This window comes from Pituophis catenifer, unplaced genomic scaffold (genome assembly GCF_029215685.1).
Source record: "Pituophis catenifer annectens isolate HBS135680 unplaced genomic scaffold, rPitCat1.0.hap2 SCAF_2, whole genome shotgun sequence".
NCBI lineage: Eukaryota > Metazoa > Chordata > Lepidosauria > Squamata > Colubridae > Pituophis > Pituophis catenifer.
In genome coordinates, this window is record NW_027256882.1 from 177,013,986 (window position 1) to 177,039,304 (window position 25,319).

Sequence of the window (25,319 nt, forward strand, 5' to 3'; positions counted from 1 at the left end):
GGAGGAGGCCAGTAGGAGATTTGCACTACAGTTCCCATCGTACTCTGTGGTGGGTCCTGTGACTGAGTGCCTGGCCCACCTCGGAGCGGTGAGTATTCGATCTTTTCCCCCGCAGCCTCTTTCGTTTCCTTTCCTTGCAGAACCTTCTGAAATTCGGAAATGCCTGCTAGGTTTTATTTCAGCCCTTCTAAAAACTGTAGCAACCTCTGGGGCTGAATGCCTCCGCTTCCTCTTCCTTTTCGAAGACTTCGGACGCCTTTTAGGAGTGGACTTGGTGCTCTAGGTTGCTTACTGGAGCCTTTGGAGAGCAGTAGGCGAATGCCTTACTGGCTGGCAGCTGAGCCCAAAACGGTTGGGTGTGCACACAGGTTGGAAAAGCTATTCCGCAGCGTAGGATGCTTTCTAATATATTTATTTTAATCGGTTTTCTGCGACCGCCCAACCCACTGAAGTGACTCGAGGATGCTGACAAAAGACTAAAAGATACAATATAAATACAGTCTAGAAAATAAATTTCACAACCAGCTGAAACACAAAGCAGCTACCGTAGTGCATACACCATACACTAAGAGCGTGGGTTCAGTTACTCTCCCAATCCCCATGCCTGGGAAAATAACCTGGTCTTCAGAGCTTTCTGAAAGGTGAGCAGACCGAGGCCCAATGTAACCTCAGTTATATGGTGCTTTAGAGGGCAGGCTTAGTCATAGAGAATGCACATTTCCTGGGTCCTCTTAGATGACAATCCTTGATCAATAGGGTCCAGAGCATGCTCCTTCTGCCCAACCTAATGGGATGAGTAGAAAGAGTGAGAATAAGGCACACCCATAATTGACGAGGCCACTGCATTTTGGACCAACTGAAATCTCTGGATGTTCTTCAAGGGCAGCTCCATGTAGGCAGGGGTGTCAAACTGGTGGCCTGCAGGCTGGATGCATCACATGCAGGCCACAACCCCCCCCCCCCCCGGCTCCGCAAAAGCAAAAAGCATCGCAATGTATTGTGATACGACACGTGACACGATCGAGTTTGACACCCGTGATGTGGAGTATATTGCAGTAATCTACTTGGAAGGTAATCAAAACATGAGTGACTGTGCAGTACTTCCTGATCCACAATTGAGGCACAACACAAAACTGCAACTATTCCCCATCCCTGATCATGACTGCCACCTGCTTGTTGCACAGGAACTAGGATTCAAAGAGAACTCCTAGATTGTGCACATTGTTCTATCTGAAGCAGTACAACCCCATCCAGAACTAAAAATGAAAAATCACCAGATCCAGGAAGCATAAAACCAAATGTGACTCCATCTTGTTAGGGTCTGTTCTTCCCCATCCATTGCCTCATGGCCTCCAGGCATTGAGACAGAAGCTCCAAAGCATCACTCGGCCAGCCAGGGGTGGAGATATGCAGCTGAGTATTGTTAGTGTATTGATGATATCTTACTCTACGCCTTCAAATGACATCACCCAATAGCTTCATGTAGATGTTAAACAAGAATGGAGAGAGCCCTGAGGCAGCCTATACAAGAGAGGCCATTAAACAGATTTCTCTCCTCCCCCCAACAGTGACTACAACTGATTTTGGATGGATAACCAACATAACACTATTCCCCCAACTCCTAACTCCTGGAGCCAGTTCAGAAGGATACCATGGTTGATGGTATCCAAAGCCATTGAGAGATCAAAGACAGCAAGGATGGATGCACTACCTCCATCCCACTCTCTCCAGAGATAATCACAAATGTGAGCAATGTTGTTTCAGTCCCATACCTCATCCCTATGCTCCACTGGACAGGATACAGATGTTGGCTTACTGTACTGTGGTATTGGTCTGCAAGGACAAAAAAAAAAAACGGTCTATGTCAAAATGTATTTTTCCTATTTCTAAAAAAATTTGCTACATATTTTTGGGAGTGGGAATAGTATGGTGGTGTCAGAGAGCAACCCAGAAAATTTTTACCAAGCAGCAGAATAGGAGTGTTGCCCACTCCAAGTTTGACTGCTGCTGACCTGATTGCAAAACCATCATCATGTTTGCAAACCAAAGTGGCTGCATTGTGATAGCCAAAACTAAATAAGCCACTTTATGGGTATACATACTGTGAGAATTACATTATGTTGTTCCTGGGTCCCATTGCTTGTTTTATAGCTTTTATACCAGTGGTGAAATGCAAAAATTTTTACTACTGGTTCAGTAGGCGTGGCTTGGTGGGCATGGCTTAGGGTGTGAGTCATGTGACTGGGTGGGCGTGGCCAACTTTAAAAAAAAACTTTTTAAAGCATTTTTTCACTACCCGTTCACCCAAACTGGAGCGAACTGGTAGCATTTCACCCCTGGTTTATACATTGAAGAAGTTGGGCTTTATTAGTGATGCCACGGCTGAAAGAAGAGGGGAATTTTTTAAAAAATCATAACCCTTGAGCCAGTTTAGTCTAGTGCAGTGATGGCTAACCTTTTTGCTGTCGTGTGCCAAAAGCGGGGGGAGAGCGGGGGGATCATGCATGTGCGTGCCCACACCCATAATTCAATGCCCACCCGTGCTCCACCCTCCCACGCACGTGTGTGTGGTTAAGGCACGAGACTAGAAACTGGGAGACTGTGGCCTTGCCTGAGGCATGAAAAATGTCTAGTAACCAGCTCTAATCACAGTAACTGCAGGAAAGTTTACAAAGCTTTGGCAGCTTTATGCATCAGACTTTCCTTTCTGGTAACTTCTAAGCTATATTGGATTTGCAGCTCTCAAAATTTTCAGCCAGCCTGGCCATCAAGAATATACTAAATCGGGGAAGATCTCTTTCCATCTATATGTCTTGTAATGTAGTTGTGCAATTTGAAACTGCAATTTTTAAAAATTTCAAAATATTTCTTCCCTTTTAAAAAAATGACTTACTCAGAACTCTTACCAAAAATGTAACAAAAAGACCAGCCAAAAGCAGCAATCTTCCCCCGATACATCTCACTATTTGTGAATAAGTTAAGCAAAACTCAAATGTCTAAAAGGAAATTGCTTTACTTCCTGATGGATCATAAATAAAATCAAATGTGGCCACGGGCCTAGGATGGAGAACTCTGTATAATCTGAGAAGGCCATTTTTTACATAGCTGGCCATTGTTTCTCTGGAGGCAGCAACAGATGCATTTGGAACAGGAGTGGCATGTTTCTTGACACATTAAGGCACGTTTCTACCCTTAACTTAGAAGAGGACTCCTGTCTCAAACTAGATTTTGAACATCGCATGAAAAAAGAGAACAAGGTGGCTGCCTGTCATGCAGGGTGGATAAAAATCAATGGTTTTTTTAAAAAAAATTAAAAAAATCAGATTTTTTTTATTTAAATCGGATTTTTTTTATTTTTATCGAATTTATTTTAATAAAAAACTTTTGGGGTAAAAATCTATCGTAAGATAGTTTTTTATTTAAGATACATAAATAATTTAGTTTATTCAGCATGAAATGGAGCTTAGTTATGTAGCATGAGGCTGTATATTTTGCAACACTGGGACTATCGGTGAGTTAACAGTGGGTCAAAGGAATAGCAGAGATGATAGTTGCTCTTTAAAAATTATGATTTAAATCAAGTTGATTTAAATCAAGCCTTTTTACTAGTGATTTAAATCATGATTTAAATTGTGATTTAAATCAACTCGATTTAAATCAAATCCACCCTGCTGTCATGAGCACCTTTTTCTGAGTTTCTCCCCTTTTGCATTCTTCTGGTCCTTTGGATTCACCAGGATTTCCATCTCTTGAGCACAGTCTATCATGATGGTTGAAGGTTGTGGTATTTACCAGCCTAATTCACAACGTACTCAAATATGGTTTGTTTTTGCTATAACATTAGGTATAAACTCGCCCCTATTATACAAACACGATTAAACAATGGTTTATTTAATAAATCATATTTATTATCTGTATGTTTGAAAGGTCTTACATTGGTGAAGATTGCCCTAGGTAATCAGACTACTAATAAGGGGAAAGGTTATCATATGATATAGCCCAGGCTTTTAGCGTTCTAGTCTATTTCACCTATAATGTCTTTTATCCTCAGTTGCTAAGGTTTCGGTAGCTTCATCCATTCCACATGCAGTTGAACAATTATCTGAAGATTTTTTCATCCATCCAAACTTACCATTGTCTGCCCCTTTTTCTTTCACATGCATATATTGGCTGAGTATATGCACTACATTTTGTTTAACCATGATTTGTAGAACAAGCCATGGATGTGGTTTACACATTGCATGTTAAAGGGTACATATTGTACATTAAGACTACAGATAGTCTTCGACTTACAAGCATTCATTTAGTGACTGTTCAAAGTTACAACGGCACTGACAAAAGTGACTTATGACTATTTTCACACTGATAACTCTTGCAGCATTCAATCACTCAATCAGAATACAGCTGGAAGGGACCTTGGAAGTCTTCTAGTCCAACCCCCTACTCAAGCAGGAGACCCTATAGCCGTGATGGCGAACCTATGGCACACATGCCAGAGGTGGCACATAGAGCCCTCTCTGTGGGCATGCGCACCATTGCCAGCTGCTCTCCTGGTTTCCGGCGCACACATGCACACTGGCCAGCTGGTCTTCACGGGTACCGGAGCTCCGGAAAACAGCCTGAAAAAAGCCCAAAAACTGGCCAAAAAACAGGCATGCGCACGTCAGCCAGTTGGTCTTTGGGTTTCTGGTGCTCCGGCACACGCACATGCGTTTGGGCACTCAGTGCCGAAAACATTCGCCATCACTGTCCTATACCCTTTCAGATAGGTTGTTGTCCAGTCTTGTCTTAAAAACCTCCAGTGATGAAGCACCTACAACTTCTGAAGACAAGCCGTTCCATTGTCCTCACTGTTAGGAAGTTTCTCCTTAATTCCAAGTTGAAACTTCCTAACAGTGAGGACAATTAACCGGTGGAACAGCTTCCCTTCAGAAGTTGTGGGTGCTTCATCATTTTTAAGAAAAAACTGGACAACCACCTATCTGAAATGGTATATAGGGTTATACCATTATTCCCATGGTTACATGATCATAATTTGGGCACTTGGCAACTGTTATGTATTTATGACAGTTTTACTGTCCCGGGGTCATATGATCACCATTGTAAACTTCCCAGCTGGCTTCCAACAAGCAAAGTTAATGGGGGAGTCCAGATTTACTTAATGACCGCATGATTCACTTAACAACTTCAGTGATTTACTTAACTGTGGCAAAAAAATGTTGTAAAATGGGGCAAAACTCACTTAACAACTGACTTACTTAGCAACAAAAATTTTGGGCTCAATTGTCATAAACCAAGGTCTACCTATATGGATTAGTGCAGTGTTTCTCAACCTTGGAAGCTTGAAGATGAGTGGACTTCAACTCCCAGAATCCCACAGCCAGCAGCACTGGCTGTGGGATTCTGGGAGTTGAAGTCCACCCATCTTCAAGCTTCCAAGGTTGAGAAACACTGGATTAGTGTGACATGTGAACTAGACCACTGTTCAGAGCTGGTTGTATTATTTTTTTTCTTTCAAGTTAATATGAACCCCTGGCAACTGCTTGGACTATTCTCTGCAATTTTCTTGACACAATTTTTGGAAATGACTTGCCATTGCCTTTGAGGGCTGAGGCAAAAGAATGACTGACCCAAAGTTACCCAGCTGGCTTTCTGGCTTAAACAGGACTAGAAATCATGATCTCTAGTTTTCTAGACTTCTACCTTAGCTACCCTACCAAGCTGGCTTTCTTGGGTTTATATAGTTTGGCACTTGGGGGTGGTGGGGAGGAGGAAGACAGCAAAAAGGAGGTGACAATGAAAGCTCAATAAAATTATAAGTGGTATGGCACTTCTACTAAGTCAGTCAATAAAATGTTACGAATAATAAAATGGGAGAAACAAATATTTCAGGTAACACATACAATATGGAACTCACTGCTATTAGGATTTGTAGTTGCTATTGGCTTAGATGTTTTAAAAGAGCAAATAGGGGAGGATATTAGCAGGAAAACTGTATAGACATTCATTAAAAAAAAAGCTTAATACTGAATTTGAGACTCTAGCAACAAACCTTGAGAGCCACAATCACCTGTGAGTCCTGTTTTTGGTTTTTTGAAAGATCTATTGGACATTATTGTAACAAAGGAGGCTCTTTATATTTCTTGAGCTGATTCAGGGCGGCAGCTCTTATATATTCTTGTGTATAAAAGAATCGTGTGTTAGAGAACCAGAAATTGTCCTAAATCACAGGTGTCAAACTCTATCATGTGACCTGATTATTGCGATTTTTTTTGCCTTTGCGGAGCTGGGGTGGGTGTAGCCTGTGCATGATGCATCTGGCCCATGGGCCGCCAGTTTGACACCTCTGTAAATTTGGGCTACAATCTAGGCTGGCTCACTATAGCAAGAATTAACTGAATTAACTGAGCGGTGACATTTTTTCAATTAGAAATGCTTTGTTCTTAGTTTTTCTTTTTTTTTTTATGTGTAGAGCACCAGAGAAGTAAACACTGTTGGTAGATGTTGGTAGACATTTCAGGATTTACTCATGGGTTCTTAATCTGCTATCTGAAATGCAGTTGGAAAATAGAGCAGGGAGGAATAAAGAATTCTCCCTATCCCCAAGGACATGAAGTGGTTGCTTGAAAACTCCTTGTTTGAGTTTTGCTGCTGTAAATTGTTGGCTGTCTTGTAACACTGGGTCATCCTTTTCTATTAGGCATTCCTTTGTCCTAGATGTCCCGGCATCATGGAAGAAGTGGACAAGATTCTGATACATTCCCTCCGCCTCTCTGGAACGTAAGGCCATCTTTATGTGTTCCATGTTGTGTATGCAGGAAGTTTGTTGGATGGGAATAGCAAGGAAGTGATTTGGTATGGGACCTTTGTTTTTCCTTAAATGCAGAGACGCCTTTAAGCTTTGCTTGTTGGATGATGACTTCATGGACACATTAAGCGTTTTCTTGGCCACAATGAAGAAATGGTTTGCCATTGCTTCTTACTAATCTACAGTCTTGCTGTCGCCCATCTAAAGACAAACTCCATCTTCTTAACTTTTACGCAATGAGATGACACGATCCCTATTTCAATTTTGCTTTCTGTTACAGAACACAAAAAATCTACAGGTGCCTAGAAAATCGAACTAGAGCTTTAATATAATGAGCTGTAATAAAATCAAACCCATGGAACAAAGAACTGATTGAAATTATCCAGGAGATCAAATCTACCACTGCCTTTATGGAAAAGTTTTCTCTGAGCTCTGGCAAATATAAGCAATCAAGGTTGCATATCCAAGGTGTTTACTCTGTCGCTCTGGTTTCTAGCCTTAGCTTGGAGAACTTGGCTGTCTTGCAGATATCCTGGCTATGTACCCAACTAGGTATTTCACTGCTTCTGAATGCTGTGTGGGAGGAAGCAACTGACAGTTGCTTAGCAACTATGAATAGCTTAATCATTGGAGTGCAAACCTTTATTGGCAATCCCATGATTCCCTTTGAATAGCAATAATAATTAGCATTAAAGAGCAGATCCATAAGATTAATAACCCCACTGATTGAAGGTAAACCCCAGTCAGATATAGTGTTCCACTAAGGGTTTGGACACCATCTTATCTTTGCAGTTCCAAGATTGATGTTCAGTTCTTCCTAAATTGCCCTTATGTGTCTACATGCAGCATTTGGCTGGTGAGTCATGAGTTGTGCAAGCCTGCTAGAAAGCAATAAATCCAGCAAAATATGAAATGGGCATGCAGACTTTTAAAAGACGCGGAACCACAGTAGTCCTCAAAACAACCAGCATTTTTTGCAGAATCCCAGTGCTGTCACTATATTCTCTTTCAAACGAGAATCCATATTGATCTTTCATTTAGCACTCAGTATTTCTGGAGCTCCAATGAGGGTCCAGGGGCCTGAGAAAAGTAGCAGTTTGGCTCACAGCTGTGGACCCCACTGTTTAATTGGTAAAGGCATGTCTGGGATTGTAACCTGACTCACCACACTGAATGAATAAGCAGTGGCACTCTGAAGAAGTTGTTAGCTATAGAAGGTTACTCCTGTTCAGTTGCAGTGGAGCTCTGGAGATGTGAAAACCAGGAGCTAGGAAAATGCTTAAACATATATAAAAGCATAAAAAGCAATTATTAAATTAAATTATTAACTTAAAAAACATAAAAACAATTATTCCTAATTTTCCAGTTTTTCTTCCCTTAGTTTTCTCCCTGTTACCTTTATCCAGCATCCTCCACAACTGGGCAGCTTGGACAGATAACTGACTGAGTGAAATCCTATTAAGATTCAACAGTACTAAAGCATAAGCAGTCCCTTAACTTATGCACATTTCATTTTTTAGCTCGGAGGCCACCTTTGCTTGTGATACTGAACAGACATGTGCTGTCTAGTGTATTTTCTGTTGCAGTTTAATAATTGAGAGTGAGAAAAAGTGCAGGCTTTCCTCTCCCAGCATAGGAGAAGTATAGGTGAGTTCATATTGAGTATAATCCTTGCTCTACCATTCTCTTCCTTCCCACCTAGGGATATTCCAGAGGAAGTTCAGAGCATCCGTGAGTTCACTACCGAATTGATCATTGAATCTGTGGTACGCTGCCTGCGGGTCATCAATCCTTCTGTGGGAGCAAATCTGAGCCATGTTCTCCCTCCAGGAATGTCGGCCCGTTTTCGGATAGGCATGAGCCTGGCCCAGGCATGTCAGGTAAATGGATCCTAATGCATGAAGGATGAAATTTTGTCTCTTGAAGTAGTTTTATTCTGGAAAAATCTCCTGGTCTCTAGTACAATAGGTTTCTCTTTTTAAACTTGAGGTCCTTGCTTTGTGGAACTGGTATAAACTAGTCCTTCCTCTAATATTAGTTCCCATCAGATGTGTGAGGTAACAAACAAATATGCTAAAATCAGACCTTACAGATCTGGAACCAACAGTAATTAGCTCTCTTGTTCTTCAAATCCATGTATTTTCAGTGGCTGGTACTTCAAAACTGTTACACAAAGAACCTTATTTCTCATCCTAGCTCATCCTGCTTCACTTTTCTGCCATCTAGGACTTGGGATATCAAGGGGAAGTGGGCTATCAGACATTCTTGTACAGCAATGAGCCTGAAATCCGACGCCTTCTCCTCTTCCTGGTAGAGAAGTTTCCACGAGATGCCTCAGAAGATGCCAACCAGCCTGTGGGTATGGAGGACTCGGGGGTTTTTAAAGAAAAGTCAGGACACATCAAGGCCGAATCTACAAATTGTAATTGTGTGCTTAAACTGCTGTTCCTTGCAGGCAAGTCTGCCACTCTTCACAGAGCCATTGCTGCTACTATCAAGGGGCAACTGGCCATCCCATGGGTACCCCCTGCCTGCCGTACTCCTGGCTTGCAGCTTTTGCAGGTTTGTTTCCCCCTCAACTTAAGCCGATAGCTTGATAAGCAAAATCTGGCACAGCACTTTTACTCCCAAGAACCCAAATATATTTGAAAGAAGTTTCTAATCCTTGTGAATCGTAAAGCTCCTTTGAAGAAATGCAGGAAGATTTTGCAGAAGCCCATGGTGACTCTTGAGTCTTTTCCTTAACTCCCAGATCAGCCATCTTCTTTTCCCAGTATTTTTTCATTAATTTTTGCTTCACAACAATATTTCTTTTCTTGTTTGATAATAGTTCCTCAAAGTCTACAGCCACCCAGCTATAGCATTCTGAACAAAACATGCTGAGAGATATTAAATTAAGCAAACATATATTCATTGATTTGCAAATGCAAGCAAAAAAGACAGGGATACTCTCTCCTGGTGTGCACACTCCACTGGGTAATTTGTTTTCCTCTCTCCCTCTGCTTTGATGCTTTATTTATGCATTTTTGTTTCCAGCCTTAATTCTTACATTTATCCTTACACAACCCTTTTCTGTCTATGGTGCTCTTGGGTTTTTCTCTGTTTAAAGACAATAATTTGTTCTTCAGACCTTTTTTCTCCTTTCATTCTTGCCAGGGTTCACGCTTAATGAAACAATTCCAGGCGCAACGATTGATCCTGCCACAGGAGTCAGACCCATTTATTGGGAAAGTATCACCAGGTGGGTTCTGCTTCTTGACGCAGGAAAAAGGAATATTGTTCTTGAGATTGAATTGTTCTCTTTGGTGTAGCCTGTAGATTTCATATCCTTGAAAACAACAGACAGCCAGGGAGAGGAGTTGTTTACGAAGTTCCCTATATGATGCTATACAAATGAGAGGGAAAGGGTGCACCTTAAGGCATTTACAATTTTCAGACATAGGAGACAACAGAAGAAGAGCAGGAAGATGGTTAACAAAGTGAAATATTACGCATTCTCTATAGTTACACAAACTTGGATTTAGTGTGCAGTAAGTGCTGGATTATGGAACTGAGAATTGTGGAAATTCCATGTGTTTAAAAACAAACCCAGAACATAACCTGGATATTGTGTTCCTGCTCAGACAGCTTGTAGTTTTATCTGAGATTTTCAGTTTTCTGGGGTTCTTTGCTTAGCAGGCACTGAATGCGTCTTACATGTATGTAGGTGATATTTTTGTCTTGCTTTTCTCAGTTATTAAAAAAGAGATAGAGTGAAATTTCTAGAATACTCACACAGGCAATTACTCTTGAGCCTCTCACACTGAAATATGACAAAGGTGTTTCCTTTTAAAAAAAACCCTCATCTCCCAGGAGGTGGTCATGTATGCAAAACTGCAGAATTTTCACAATGTTGTGGAAACTTCTCATTGGTGTACTTAATAGCCATCTGCCCACTTGGGATTTTGGAAGAAATACTAACCAGTTTGAGTAGATGTGACTGGTGTTGTTTTCTTCTCCCTAGAGAGGAGAGAATTCTTTGTCAAATTCCTGCCTCCTGTGTCAGCCCAACTTCCTCAGCCTGCATCCTTGGTGCCATCCCTGTTGGAGCTTAATATGGCTGAGCTGAGTGCAGCACAAGAGTGGGACAGCGAATGGAAGAGCCAGGGGCTTGGTTCCCGCATGACCCCAGAGGTGGGCAGTAAGGAATGAATGGAAGCTACCTACCTACCACTTCATGGCCACTGGTGGTAGGGTTAAGAGCAACTAGTAGTGATTTTCACATTTTTGCCTCACAAAACCTCAACGTCCTTATGGATAGCCTTATATGGAAGGAGGAACTGAGGCTGGAAGAAGGATTTACCCAATTCAGCTTAATGTATTAAACTTATTTAGTAAACTTGTGTGCTGCCTAACTCTCAATAACTTTGGATCGTTCACAACAATGAAACACAAGGGAGAATCAATAAAATATGGCAAGTGGTGCAGGCCCAGATTGAGTAAAGCAAGGGCTGTCCCTCTCCCTTGCCAAAGGGCTGGGTAAAGGACCAGGTCTTCACTGCTCTTCTGAACGGTAGCAGAGTGAGGACCATCCAGCTCTCGGGGAGTACTTCATTCCAGAGTACCCTGTTTCCCTGAAAATAAGACATCCCCTGATAATAAGCCCAATTGGGCTTTTGAGCGCCTGCTCAATAAACCCTCCCTGAAAATAAGCCCTCCCCAAAAATAAGCCCTCCCCGAAAATATTTAACCGCATGCGCAGCCGGTCCCCATCATTTCCTCTGGTTAGGGTTAGGGAGACAGAGCTGGAAATCAGATAAGACGGCAAGAGGAGCCCCGTCTTGCTCAACGCACCCCAAAATAATAAGACCTCCCCAAAAATAAGGCCAAGCTCTTATTTCGGGGTTCAAAAAAAATATAAGACGGTCTTATTTTCAGGGAAACACGGTATACTGTAGGGGCTTGTGGAGAGAAGGCACCCTTCCAAGCTCCGAATAGATAAAATTGTTTAATCAAATGTACTAGGAGCATGCCAACCCTGCAAGGTTGAATCGACTGGGCAGATACTATGGGAGACAAGTGGTCCCTCAAGTAACCAGGCCATGTGCTATGTAGGGTTTTAAAGGTAATGACCAATACCTGGAATTACACCCAGAAGCAAACTGACAAGTAGTGCAGCTTGCAAAGTTTACCTGGGCATACTTAATATCCTTGGCTTATTGCCCTTCCAATGTGTGGAAGTCCAAATTCTCTTTTTCCTACCTGCTTTCAGAGGTTGCCCAAGCAGAAGAGAGGCCAATCTCCTCTCTTTTTTTTTTCTCAGATTGCACCAGAAGTTCTTACTAATGCCTTTTCAGAGTATGCAGAATACCTTGCTAGATGTTGGGTTTTCTATGCAGATAAATCTTAAATGTTTTCTGTCATTTGATTTCCAAAACTCTGAATCTAACCAAAATTTGAACCTTTGGGCTGGGAACCACCATCCATCAAATATTATTGAAGTGAACACTTCGGCAGCTTTCTTAATTGACTGTGCTGGCAAAGACTGCCAGGTGTTGCAGTTCAGCAATATTTGAAGGACGTACCTACTCTGCTACTGCAATAAAGGAATAAAATTAACTTGCAGCAAACACAGTGTGGGTGGTTGCTATTTCCAGGATGTTGCTCATAACTTCCCACTCTTATTCTTATACCTTGGCACACAAACCTGTCCCCCCATATTGCCCCTTTCTCAGGAATACCGCCAATGGAAGCATCAACGACTGCACCATCGACTCTTCGACCAGCTACGACAAGCGTCTCCTCGTGCTGGCCCGTCTCAACAAGGGACAGCCAGCCGAGAACTGGTACAGCTTTTGGAGACATTCGGTGCTGGCCACGAGCAGGCTGGTGCACTAGCCAAGGGCTCTCGCTTCACCCACACTCAACATTTGGCCTACAAGCAGGTATGAGGGAAAATATTTGATTTTAATTTGAGATGGGGAAATTAGGGTTTTAAACAAGGCTACGTGTGACAGAGCTGCTGCTTTGCTCTGGGTAGATCAGTGTAACTAGAATTCTTCAGTAGACATCAGTTGGAGAAGTCTATTGCTCAAAGTAATGTTGGTGGGAAGGACAGAAGAAGTAAAATACCTGAAGTCGACCTTCCATTTCCATTGTCCCTCAACAGGATGCAGAAATCCCAACACAGATGGAGACTTTGCCAAACTCTCGGACATCGGAACAGGTAAACATTGGCAGTTTAAGATGTAGGAGAGGTGGGTTCAACCCATTTTCTTTAGCTCATTCTACGCATACTTTGGAAAAGGATTACTTATGTATTGTAGGATGTTTCAGAAGAGCAAGTTGGAGAGCAAATTTTAATTGGGTGGCCTGCTGTGACTTTTTGGCTTCTCTTACTGTTCACTGCATAGAATTTTAGTAGGTATCCTTCACTATTGACCACAATACGTGAGGCATCTTATTTTGCATCTTAATATTCTATTCAAAGGTGCCCCATTTTCAGGTTTGTATACTGCTTGCCTTAAATTGCTGATTTCACACTTAGCTACCAAACTCAGGGAGTGTCCTTCCTCTTCAGAAGCTTTGATTTATGCATACTTCAAATACAAAACAGAAACCTTCTGCAGAATTTTAAAATGGTGGTGGTGGTGGTGGGTGCTTAGTCCTGAAAGCAAATGTATAACATTGTGGCTGCAAGAAAGGCTCCCTAATAACAAAAGAGAGATCCTGCTAAATGCTTTGAAGCGCTGTTCCTAATGCATATGGCTTTTAATTTACTCTTGGCTTTCCTTATCCCAAAGGTTTGGAGCACAAATACATGAAACCATGAAGCTTTCAGCAAAAGTGAATAAAAGATCTGACCACATTAAGTTAACAGTACTGCCCTCCTCCTCTGCTGACTGTACCCTATAAGCCAATCTGAACTCTGAACGATAGACTGCAGCTAAAGATAGTTACAAAATCAGGAGAGGGAGAACTAAGAAATGTGTTGGAAGACATTGGTTGCAATCGCCAAAGCTTATTGAGCCCAAGCTGACTTATTTCTTGAGCCTCTAATTGCTTGCTGTCCTATGAAACCTAGTTTCCTTTTGGGTAGTTTATGTCCAAAGGAAAAATAGGGAGCCCAGTTACACAAAATTAATTTCTTACATAAAGAACACAAGAATGTCTGAACAGAAAATTCCAGCACTTCGAAATCACTTTTTTCAATGAATATCTTTTTGATTTCTCTCCTCTTTTTTTTTTTTTGTTGTTCTTGCTCTCAGGAGTTCCGGGAAAACCAGGCAGCAGAACTGGAAAATTTGGAAAGTGAACTGAGCCATCTCATAGCACAGATTGAGGAATTGGAGGGCCAGATGTCCACACTGGGGTTGACCCTTACACAGGTGAGAGCTTAGCAATGTTATTGTCACCTGGGTGGACCATACTAACTCAAAGGAAGAATTGTCAAATGTCCTTTGTACCCCATGGCCTTGTTGCAGGGAAAAGGCTGGTGGATGAGTGCTGGATTTTAGTAAAACCTGTGGTGCAGGACGGCAATAGAATGCTCAATGTCTCTCAATGGAGACTGTGGGGAGATGTGGGAGTCAGCAGTGATCCACATCACTAAAAAAAAATTCTATGGAAATCCCTCTGAAATAAATGGAACATAATGGGATTTTCCAGGGGTTTGTAGTCATATTACTGTGAGAGTGCTATCTGGGCTTCCTTCAGAGTTTGTTTTGAGAGGAATCCATTCCTTCCTCAGGTGGAAGGGGAAGTACGGCAGCAGCAGATGGGAGTGACAGAGCAGGAACAGGTCCTGCGTGTGAAAGGACGTACCGTGGAACTATTGCCTGATGCTGAGAACAACATGGCCAAGCTACAGGTAACAAAAGGAGGTGGGGAAGTGATGGAGGAGCTGGACAGAAAAGGGAAAATAGATGTTTTCTGTTGGAAGTACAGATAATCAGGAATGGAAAATACAATGAAAAGTGGAAATGGTTCTAAAACAGGGGTGAAATGCTCCCGGTTCGGACCGGCTCGGGCGAGTAGGTAGCAATGATGGCTGGTGGTTTGGAGAACCGGTAGCAATGGCAACCCAAGGCTCCGCCCACCCGCCCAGTCATCGTTACTTCCTGCTTTTACTTCCAGAGAGCTGGTAGTAAAAAAATGCTTAAAAAGTTTTTTAAAAAGTTCCAACGATCACTGAGCGATGCGTGATCGTGGAAACTTTTTTTTTAAAACTTTTTAAGCATTTTTTTCTACCGGTTCTGGAGAAACAAAGCGCTCGGCTGCTCCTCCTTTTCACTCACCTCGAGCTTCCTGCTATGGATTTTCATGCATTGCTTCACACATCTGGGATTGCCGCTCTCATCTTCTTCTTCCTCCTCCTCCTCTCCAAGTGGAAAAATGCCAGGAGCGCAAAAAGAAATGCTTGCTTGCTCCTGGCGTTTTTGCAGCCTATCTCTATTTCTTTTCCTGCTCTTCGATGAATGGAAGAGAACATTGTGTAGCAAATATCTGGATGGGAGGAGAGCTGGGTGATACTATGGATCCCAACAACTTGTTTCGTCCTTCAGGTGCTGGTTGAGAGCAGTGCGCAAAGAGTCATCCAGCTGGCGGCCCAATGGGAGAAACACCGGGTGCCACTCATCCAGGAGTTCCGAGAACTGAAGGCTCTCCATGATTCCAAGGAGGTGACGCAAGCAAAGGGGTGTGAGGGAAATCCTTCTTCAGAAGAGAGACTTGGTGGTGGTGATGATGCCGACCTTCTGATGATACTGACCCTCTCCTCCCCTTTCAGCTGGAATCATCACAGCGCTTGTTGGAGATTAGAGAGCTGCACGAGCGGATCCGTTTGGCCGCTGATGAGACTAAGCGCAAGGATGACCTCTACAAACAACTGGTTGGTGATGTGTCTGACTGGTTTGCTGCAGTTGGATCCTTGCATAAACATAGTTTGCCATACATAGGAGAGTGATTGGAACAATAGTTCCTTCCATGACTGATGGTAGCTAGATGATAGCTAGAATCCTTCCACCTAGCTTACTGCTTCCATGTCCTTTCTAATTAGGACATATTAGCTAATGATTGCTCTTAATTTTTCTAATTGGGAAATTACAAAGTATTTGGTATGGGGTGAAAATTTTTTACATAGAGCCTTTCTAGAAGTGTTGTAGGTCCTATAAATGTCATTAACTATAAAAAGAATGATTTCCTGGGATACAATACTATTCCTATCTGATAACTCTGCTTGCCAATATAGCTAAATTTTAAATATTCCAAGGTTCAATTTCTGCTCAGCGAAATTGTGATACTGTGTGAGGAATACTTAATTCCTTCAGAACAATAAACAAACCCTTGTGTTCCTCTGCCCATTTTCTCTCCATGTGCAGCTTGTAGAGGTGGAATCTCTTCCCAAAGATATCTCTCGCTCTGCCTATACCCAGCGCATCCTGGAGATTGTTGGAAATATCTGTAAGCAGAAGGAAGAGATCACGAAGGTAAAGCACTCGAGCGCCTGTACCCGGGAAGTGTTTCCTCCAATGTCAAATGTGTGTGCTGTAAATCCGCTGTACAGGTACTTCTTGACTTACGACCAGAATTGGGATCAGAATTTCCATTGCTAACCAAGGGGGTTGTTAAGTGAGTTGTGCCTGATTTTACAACCTTTTTTTGCCATATTGTTCAGTAAATCACTGCAGCTGTTAAATGAACCTGGCTTTCCCCCATTGACTTTGCTTGTTGGAAGCCAGCTGGGAAGGTTGCAGATGACAGTCATGTAACCCCAGGATGCTGCAACCATTGTAAATACATGCCAATTGCCAAGCGCCTGTATTTTGACCACGTGACCATGGGGATGTTGTGACGCTCGTAAGTGGGAGGATCATTTGTAAGTCACTTCCTTCAGCACTGTTGTAACTTCAGACAGTTGCTAAACCAATAGTCGTAAGTCGAGGACTAACTATAATATGTTCAGGGTTGGTAGCAATTGGGAGTACATATTGGCAACTAAGTGATCTTCCTGTCCTTTGGATCCTTGAGCACTATATTGTAAATCCCACATCCATCTCCCATGCTGCCTGGGGAATTCTGGGAGTTGAAGTCCACTCATCTTAAAAGTTGCCAAGGTTGAGAAACGCTGGTCTAAGCAGTACTGTTGTGGACTAAGATCAGGAGACGGAGAGAGGAATCAGAAATTCCTGCCAAGAGATTATTACAGTAATCTAAGCATAAAACAATCAAAAGCGTGAACCAAGAAGACCAACCTTGCAGCATGTTTTATTCTGCATTTACTATGCCAACAACTATGTTCTTCTGGTTGGTCACTCACTGTTTGGTTGGTCACCTATTGGCCAGCCCAATCTAGAAACAAGGATGATGTAAAGGTAAAATGAATCCTTAGTAACTTCCTGCTTCCTGTACACTGCTATAAATTTACTGCCTAAAGTAACGAACATTTTAGGAATGCTATATAGAAATCTTTCGGGAATAATAGCATTTGGATGCAAGTGGAAATTGTGTTATACCAACAGAGAGGGAAATACTGGATCTTAAAAAGGTTTTTATAGGGGTACACTATTTTCTTAGATTTAAGAGCCATGCTGAGGTCTGCTCTTAACAGTGGGTGACAATAGGACACCCACTTTATTTTTATTTTTTTTTGTTTTAAAATTGCCCTCTAAAATTACCCCCGTTTTAAAACAAAACATATTATTGGAAACATTTACTCTTGGGGGCTTTGGAGTCTTCAATGGATGTGCTGATGAATTGCAGACATGGATTGTTAGGGTTTGTTTTTTTTTTACCCTCTAGCATGTCTTTATTCAACATATGACTTCAGATGCTGAAGTGCTGAGCTGCCACGAGAACAGCATATTTGACACAGTGAAAGGGCCCAGCAAGGGAGGGTACAGAATCTGTTCAGACTTCCTGCAATGCCATCCCTCTGCATTTTGACACGGGGGTGATTTTAAAAGGCGATCTTTATCCTCTCCACATGCACCGCCCCCAAATCTTAATCATGTCAAATCTACAGATACACTTGACTACAGTGTCAAATTCTTTCTCTGCCAGGTTTGACTTGGCACCAATTTTCTTCAATGTCAGCATGACTGAAGACGTACCTATTCACCCAGAGGGGTTTTTTTCCCCTGCATTGTCATTTTGTGTGTTGCTGTCATTTGTATTAAGCTGTTTCAACAGTTATGACTTCTTCCGTTGAATATGGTTTTATTTGCTCGGTTTACTATATTCACTTTGGCATTACTAAAGTGAGTAACAATACTGTATAAAGCATATCTGCCTCCCTCAGAGGTAACAGGCAAAGAAGCAAGGCTTATGCATACAAGGATAATGCCCAGCTATGTACAGGTGGTTTCCAATTCCTTCTGTGCAAAAACTCATTGTGGTCTGACTCTCCTTCACTTTGGCTGAGTCCAGTGTGTATGATTTTCTGATTATCTTTCATTTCACCTGGCTGGGTTCCAAGAGGAATGTATGAAAATCTCTGTCAATTTTACAAGTACTCCGTCATTTCCATTGGCAAAAAGTATAGAACCTTTTAAAGTGCCAGGCGTAAGTATCCACTCTTTCGGTGATTTGGATCTGATCACATTCTCACAACCCGAAAGAGCTCACAGGAGTGGTAAAACATCAGGATAAATCAGGCAAGGAATCCAATATCATGTAGACCCATGCTATTTTTTAATTGTAAAGCTGTAGTAATATCAGACTCCAGCCGCCCCCCCCCCAAAAAAAATCACACTGAGCTTCTTCTAACCATTTCCTGCCTATGGACAAAAATCTTGCCAAACTCAAGCAAACTACTTGCATCATTAAATATATACTCTGAGAACTTCTAGGGAATTAACTCTCTTCCTTCCAGCCAAACTATCTAAACTTCACTGTCTTTTGCTCCTCTGCAATGCCCTCCCTTCCTCCTGGGAATCTGGATTATATTCCATCACAAGCAATAAAATTGTGCAAATCTAAATGCGCTTCCACCTCCCTCTCTATCTTTGTGGAAACTAGAGTCTTGCTTGTTTACTAAGGTTACATTCCTGCCCTGGTCTCAGTATTTTATCTGACCGTTATCTTGGTCACAGCTCTTCTTCCTGTCTCTCAAGGCCATCTGCCCACTATGTAAAATGGGGGGAGAATCCCCTTAGATGCATTCTCAGAGCAAAAAGGGAATTTGAAGTGCAAAGTCTGGACTCTTCTTGTGCCAGAATCTTTGAACTCTTGTTACCATTTCTGTCTAACCAAACACATGGCATCAATCAAAGATGGTGGCACTGAGCAAGCTTCATAAGTCTCTTTCAGTAATGGTCCCTCTCTTCTCTCTTTTTTTTTAATGAAAAGTTTTTAAAAGTTTTACAAACATTTCCCCTTCCCCCTCCCTCTTCCCCTTCCAACCCTCCCCTTCCCCTCCCTCCCCCCCTGCTTCCCAGAGCAAAATACAGAGTATAACATTTGACAATCATAAACTAACATAAGCTAATTATCTATAGCCTCCTATCCCCCTCTTGAACTTTTAACTCCCCTTTTACTAAACTAAATTTAAGTACTTTATAAAATCTCTTTGATCATTCGTAAGATATTTGAAATTTTTTAGTCCGATATTTGCCTTGAATATAATCAATCCATCTTCTCCATTCTAACATATATTTCTCATTTGAATGGTCCTTTAGATATGCCGAAATTTTCGCCATTTCTGCTAAATTTACTACTTTTAATGTCCATTCTTGAATAGTAGGTAAATCTTCCTTCTTCTAGTACTGCACCACCAAGAGTCTTGCTGCAGTTATTAAGTTCAGAATCAAATTAGTCTCTATAGCCGTACAATCTGTAATTATACCTAACAGAAACAACTGTGGAATAAACTTTTATCAGTCCCTCTCTTCTCAACAGGGCCCTCAACTTGTGCCTGTCTATATTCAACAAAGGCTATTCCTCTCACCACTGAGCTTTAATGATTAGGAAGGCTCTTCACTTAACAGTGTTTACAATAATTGCTGCTATTATTTTAGCATTGTTCAAAGATTTCTTATTGGCAATTACAAAATCTATTAAATTCTCCTTTGCAAAACTTTGCTGCTGTTTTATGTGTGGCTATTTGCTTTTCCTTCCCAAGATCTTACATGACACCAAGGAGCTCCAAAAGGAAATTAATAGCCTTGCTGGGAAGCTGGACCGGACTTTTGCTGTCACTGATGAGCTGGTTTTTAAGGTAATGGCTGGGGATCAGAAGAGGGTAGAGCACTGAAGGGGCACATTGAAGAAGCTAACTTCTTCCCCTTGTCTCTTTCTACAGGATGCCAAGCGGGATGAGGCTGTGAGGAAGGCGTATAAGTATTTGGCAGCTTTGCATGAGGTGAGAGGTTTCCTATTGCAATAATACGCAGTAGATGTTTGCAAGTGTGCGCACGAGAGAAATAGATTATTTTTATGCTGCCTTTTAAAGGGAAATAATCAGAAGCCAAAAAACAATACAAGGCTAACTTTAGAATATTAGAACTATAGTGGAAACATTAGAAGGAAAGGAGATGAGTCTCAATGCCTTTTGACATTGACCCTGGAGAAGAGAAGTTCCTGCAAGAGAACAGCAGCTTTTTTTTGGTTAAGGGCTACATTTCTTATAGATAGGGCATAATCTGTTGGGAGGCACAAAGGGGGAACAATGTGCATAATGAATAGAGGTATCTTTCCACTCTGATACTCTTCTTTTCCTTTTCCCTGCACTCCTTTTTTCCCTTCCCTGTTATCTTTCAAACTCCCTCTTTAGTTTTCCTCCAGGAGGCTGCTAGGGAAGGGTATGATATCTTTTAGAGATGGCTTGCTTGTAAAAGGCACTTGAAAATAAGCCAAGGGCCACAGGTTGCCATGCCCATGCCATTCCTCCAGGAAAGTCCTGCCACTATTTGAAGACAATGCAGAAGAGGTATCTTGGCTATGGACCATACAAGTGAGCCTGAACTGCCCATCTGGAAGGGTTGAACAATGAGGCAGGCAGTCCCTAGTGAAGTCTAGTGACAACCATTAAGGCTTAAAACCAGGATCTTGATTTGAGCCCGGTAAATACTTCGCAACTGAGTATTTCAGGACCGACATATTGGACTTTTTACACTGAGTACTGCTTAGCATCCTATTGGGGATGCTTTGCATCAGTCATATTTCTGGACAGCTTGAAAGATAGGCCTACGAAACACAACATAATCATGGCATGAGGGCAGGTATGTGATGTGGGTATATAATCTTATTTAGGATACTTCATATAAGTGCCCTTGTAAATGTAATCCTACCTTTGTTAAGAGTTAACTTGTTACTGTATATACCCAAGATGGTCCACGCTGCATTATATCTACTTGGGACCCTTCCCAGCTGAAGCTGCCATTTCTGCCTCTCCCTTAGAATTGCAGTCAACTGATCCAAACTATTGAGGACACAGGTACCATTTTGCGAGAAATCCGGGATCTTGAGGAGCAGGTGAGTCTGACTTGAAATACAGGTGGCAGAAGGAAACTATTGTGGCTTTCACACAGTTATCACTATTTGTATGTATTTGAAATTTGTTAGTTTCAGTCCATTGGCAGCTGTTCATTTCATTTCTTGAAATAAAATAGCTCTTGAACAGTTGCTCTTCTGTGTAGAGATACCTGTCTCTCTGCTTTTCTGATAGCTTTCTCATGATGCTCTATCCCTCCTTCCTCATTATTTTGTGAGAATATGTGTGAAAGCCTCTCTAAACTCTGTATAAAATATGATGGAGTTCGCTAATAATTTCTGATTCTGGAATCCTCTAATATATTCAGCTGAAATTGGGAATAATGTTCAATATCCTTGGTTATTTTTAATGAAAAGCCCAGTCTCCTGTTATAGAGGCAGCTATTAAAAAGCCAGAATCCCTCTAGACCTGAAGTACGACCTCAACTGCCTGCTCAGTTTCCCTTTTCTCTCCTATATATATCTTGTAGTGTATATTGTCTGCTTCTTGAGTAATAAAGTTTCCTGTGCAGTGTTATACACCAATGCCTATTAATTCTTTTATGTTTGTTTAGGGTAGACAGTCTCAGGCATTTTTTGGTTCATGGCATCCTTAGCAGTTCCAAATTGGGTGCTGCAGTGCCCCAGGGCATCACAGCAAATTCATTAATAGGTCCATTTATTAAGTAGTAAAACATCTCACAGCGCCCTGTGAGTTTGCTTTGTGGCCTGGTGATGCCATGGGGCACAGTTTGGGAACCTCAAATGTAATGTTTTGGTATGGGTTCTTAACATAATCTGATTTAGCAAAAAAAACCCACACCTAACCCTAGGAATAAAAGGGAAATCAGTTTTTTTAATAATTTTGTTCACCCTTGATTAGAAAAGCAGAAGTGAGGTTTTTTTTTTCCTGATAAGCATTTGCAATTTTAGATACATGATTAGCCTGGCAGTATCAAAGTGGACCTTCCAAGATAGGCGTAAGCAAATCACAGTATCCTTTAACACCCCTCCCCTCAAAAAATTCTGACCACTGAATTTTGATGGTAAATAACCAAAAGGTTTTTGACGCTGGTGTCAAAGTTATATTGAAAAGCTATGGAAATCACCTTTCGGCTATAAGATCACCAAAACCTACAACAACACCCCCCTCAATAGTTTGGAAATGCTGGCGCTGCCATTGGATATTTAACCATTCTTTTATGGCAGCACTTGATAGCTGAAGATAATCATGCCATAAAAATAAAGTTTAAATGAAGTTCCCCCCATCAACTAAAAGGTTTCCCACCTCCTATTGGAAAATGGTTCGAAATCTTTTCCAGATATCCCTGTCTCTCTTACAGTTTTACTGTAATAAATAAGGATAAGAGTATAATTTTAAAAAAGGTGTGTGCTGGTGTGAAAGTGATAATTTGGGAACCGAATACCATTATTTTCAATTCTTTTTTTAATTTTTGACAGATTAATTCAGCATGATGGATTGCAGAGAGTGCAAGCGTGCCTCCTGTCTAAAATAACAGCCCCCGTTTGTTTGTTTCCCCTTTCCAGATTGAGAGTGAAACTAGCAAGAAAACCCTGAGCAATTTGGAGAGGATCCTTGGAGATTATCGGGCCATAAAGCAGGAAAATACATCACTGCTCAGCCGTTCCCGAGAGACATGAAGATCCCATTTTGATACACAGTTCTAGATAGTTCAAGGGGAGAGTGAGCAGGGCTCATTCTTCCAGGCTCTGCCTAGATTGCAAAAACTAGTCAAAGTGCAGCACATTTCAGGCACAATGTGAAGCCTTTGTGTCTATACTGGAGAAACAGATATGCAATGGGGACATTCTTTCCTCCATTTATTATTTCAAACAAGGCCCTTGTTCCTTTTCTCCTAAAAACACAATAAAATTCCCCTTTTCCCTTTTCTTTATTCAGAATACTAGGACTGCTGCTATGAATTAAGAGAATACTGCAGCGTGGCCAGTTTAAGCTGCCTCTGCTTCAAAATGTTTTTGCCTCCAAATTCGATGCTTCTGCATCCATAGCTTGGAAACAGGATCTTGAGCACTGCTGTCTTTGTGTATGATGGGGGAAGAGTCAGCTCAACTCACGGGGGTTTGTGGGAAACCCCCTCACAGGGGTTCCTGGGAAACCAGAAAAGTGGGGAGACGTGTTCTTGGCTGGGCAGTGGATTCCAATGGGGCAACAGAACCACCTACTCCTTGGTTGAACAGAACTGGGTATGGATAAGTAGCACAACGCTGGCTTCTTTTCTTCTGGTACTCAAGTTCATCCACTGTCCAAACAGCTCCCTTGACATTCTCCACTCGCACAAAGCATTTGTGCAAGCTCAGGTTGTGTCGAATAGCATTCTGTGGATTGAAGAAAGACAATGATGGTTAAATTTGCATTCTTCATAGCCAGTCTTCGTTCAGGTTGCCTTCCAAAATCTCTCACCTTTCTCATGCTTTCAACAGGCAGATATACCAATGCTCTTTTTATAGTCTGGTCTTAATGCTCCTTTATTTGCTCTTCAACCCCTTAACTTTGGTCTGTTCTGAAGTTAACTTCTAAAGCAAATAATCTATAAATTGTTAGCAAGAATATGTTGAGGGACTATTACAGAACTAGGTAACATTCTATAACAGCAGCTGCCCCTTATCAAATCAGATCACTGGTCTCCCTATCCCAGTATGTTCCATTTGGATTGCTTTCCAGGGATGTTGTCCAAGATTTTGGTATCTAGCACCATCTGCATGCAAATGAGATATTTCACTCTTACACAGGGTGGAATCAATTATCTTCAGTATTTCTGACATTTTTTCTGTATAGTTTTGCCCAATTATTTTGGAGTATTATTCCTTCCTCTCATGTTTTCATAGACGATTTCCAACTATTTTTTATTTTATTTTATTTTATTTTATTTTATTTTATTTTATTTTATTTTATTTTATTTCATGTATGTATTTATTTATTTATTTATTTATTACTCTTGTATGCCGCCCATCTTGCCTAGGTAACTTACCATATTTTTCGCAGTATAAGACGCACCTTCCCCCCCCCAAAAGAAGGTGGAAATGCGTCTTATACACTGAACACAGCCATCTTTGGCCTCCTGAAGCCCCCCCCCCCGCTCGTTCCATTTTTGCGAAAAACAGGCCCATTTTGTACCCGATTTTCACAAAAATGGGGGTGTTTTTGCCCTCCCTGGCCCTCAGGACCACTCTGCAGGCCTCCCAAACCCTCTGAACGCCCTGTATTTTGCAAAAATTGTGTTTTTGCCCTCCCCCAGACCCCAGGAGCACTCTGCAGGCCTCCCAAACCCTCTGGGTGCCTCGTTTTTCACAAAAACGGGGCGCGCAGAGGGTTTAGGAGGCCTGCAGAGTGCTCCTGAGGGCCAGGGAGGGCAAAAACTTTTTTTTCCTTACTTACCTCTTCGAAATCTTGTGCGTCTTATACACCGGTGCGTCTTATAGTCCAAAAAATACAGTACTCTGATCGTAACTAGGTATGTTTCTCTGATTTGTTTACATTTTGAACTGAAATACTTAGGAGAAGCTTATTTCCAAATTCACGCACATTTTCTTAACTATAATCCACCTATTTCTTTCTCCATTCTATTACTTTGGTTTTTCCTGCCAATTTCATATGGAAGCACCTCTTTTCCCACAAACTTCAATTTCATCTTTCCTCTTTTGAATTCAAATCTGAGTTCAGCTCACCTTCCAGGTAGGAGTGTTGTGTCTGAAGTAGCCAAAATTGTTGAACCAACGGTAAATTTCACTCAGGCTGAGTTGTTTCTTGGGAGATTCTAGGATGGCCTGCAAATCATAGCATCAGTACTTCATAGCATGGCTGTTTATTGAAAGGGATATTGGTATGTTTGTGTATAAAGGAAAACTAGCAGCTTCTTTGCCCCAATATTATTTTTACCATCCCCAAACATTTGAAGTGGCTGCTTACAAAAATAACTATTGGTAAAATGTGACTTTTTTAAATATAGAGAATAAGTATTTGTGGATATGGGATAGTGCTGTAGCTAGGAAGAGAAAATGTATATGGCAAGAGCATGGGAAA

The 25,319-nt window shown here is 41.6% G+C and overlaps 1 protein-coding gene across 3 annotated transcripts; it reads left to right on the forward strand.

Annotated features, from left to right (window-relative positions):
• Positions 1-57: 57 nt before the first annotated feature.
• Positions 58-23,435, forward strand: CCDC22 (coiled-coil domain containing 22). Of its 3 annotated transcripts, none has more exons than XM_070935200.1 (18): positions 58-88; positions 6,701-6,780; positions 8,511-8,688; positions 9,035-9,167; positions 9,264-9,370; positions 9,965-10,049; positions 10,812-10,981; positions 12,523-12,732; positions 12,957-13,013; positions 14,056-14,175; positions 14,538-14,657; positions 15,352-15,468; positions 15,576-15,677; positions 16,168-16,275; positions 19,908-20,003; positions 20,088-20,147; positions 21,185-21,259; positions 22,805-23,435. In XM_070935200.1, the coding sequence occupies exons 2-18, from the start codon at positions 6,731-6,733 to the stop codon at positions 22,916-22,918; spliced, it is 1,902 nt and encodes a 633-aa protein (XP_070791301.1). In that variant the 5' UTR covers positions 58-88; positions 6,701-6,730; the 3' UTR covers positions 22,919-23,435. The 3 variants fall into 3 exon arrangements, with proteins under 3 accessions (XP_070791301.1, XP_070791303.1, XP_070791302.1); XM_070935201.1 differs by lacking the exon at positions 58-88 and adding an exon at positions 1,689-1,745; XM_070935202.1 differs by lacking the exons at positions 9,035-9,167; positions 9,264-9,370.
• Positions 23,436-25,319: the final 1,884 nt, after the last annotated feature.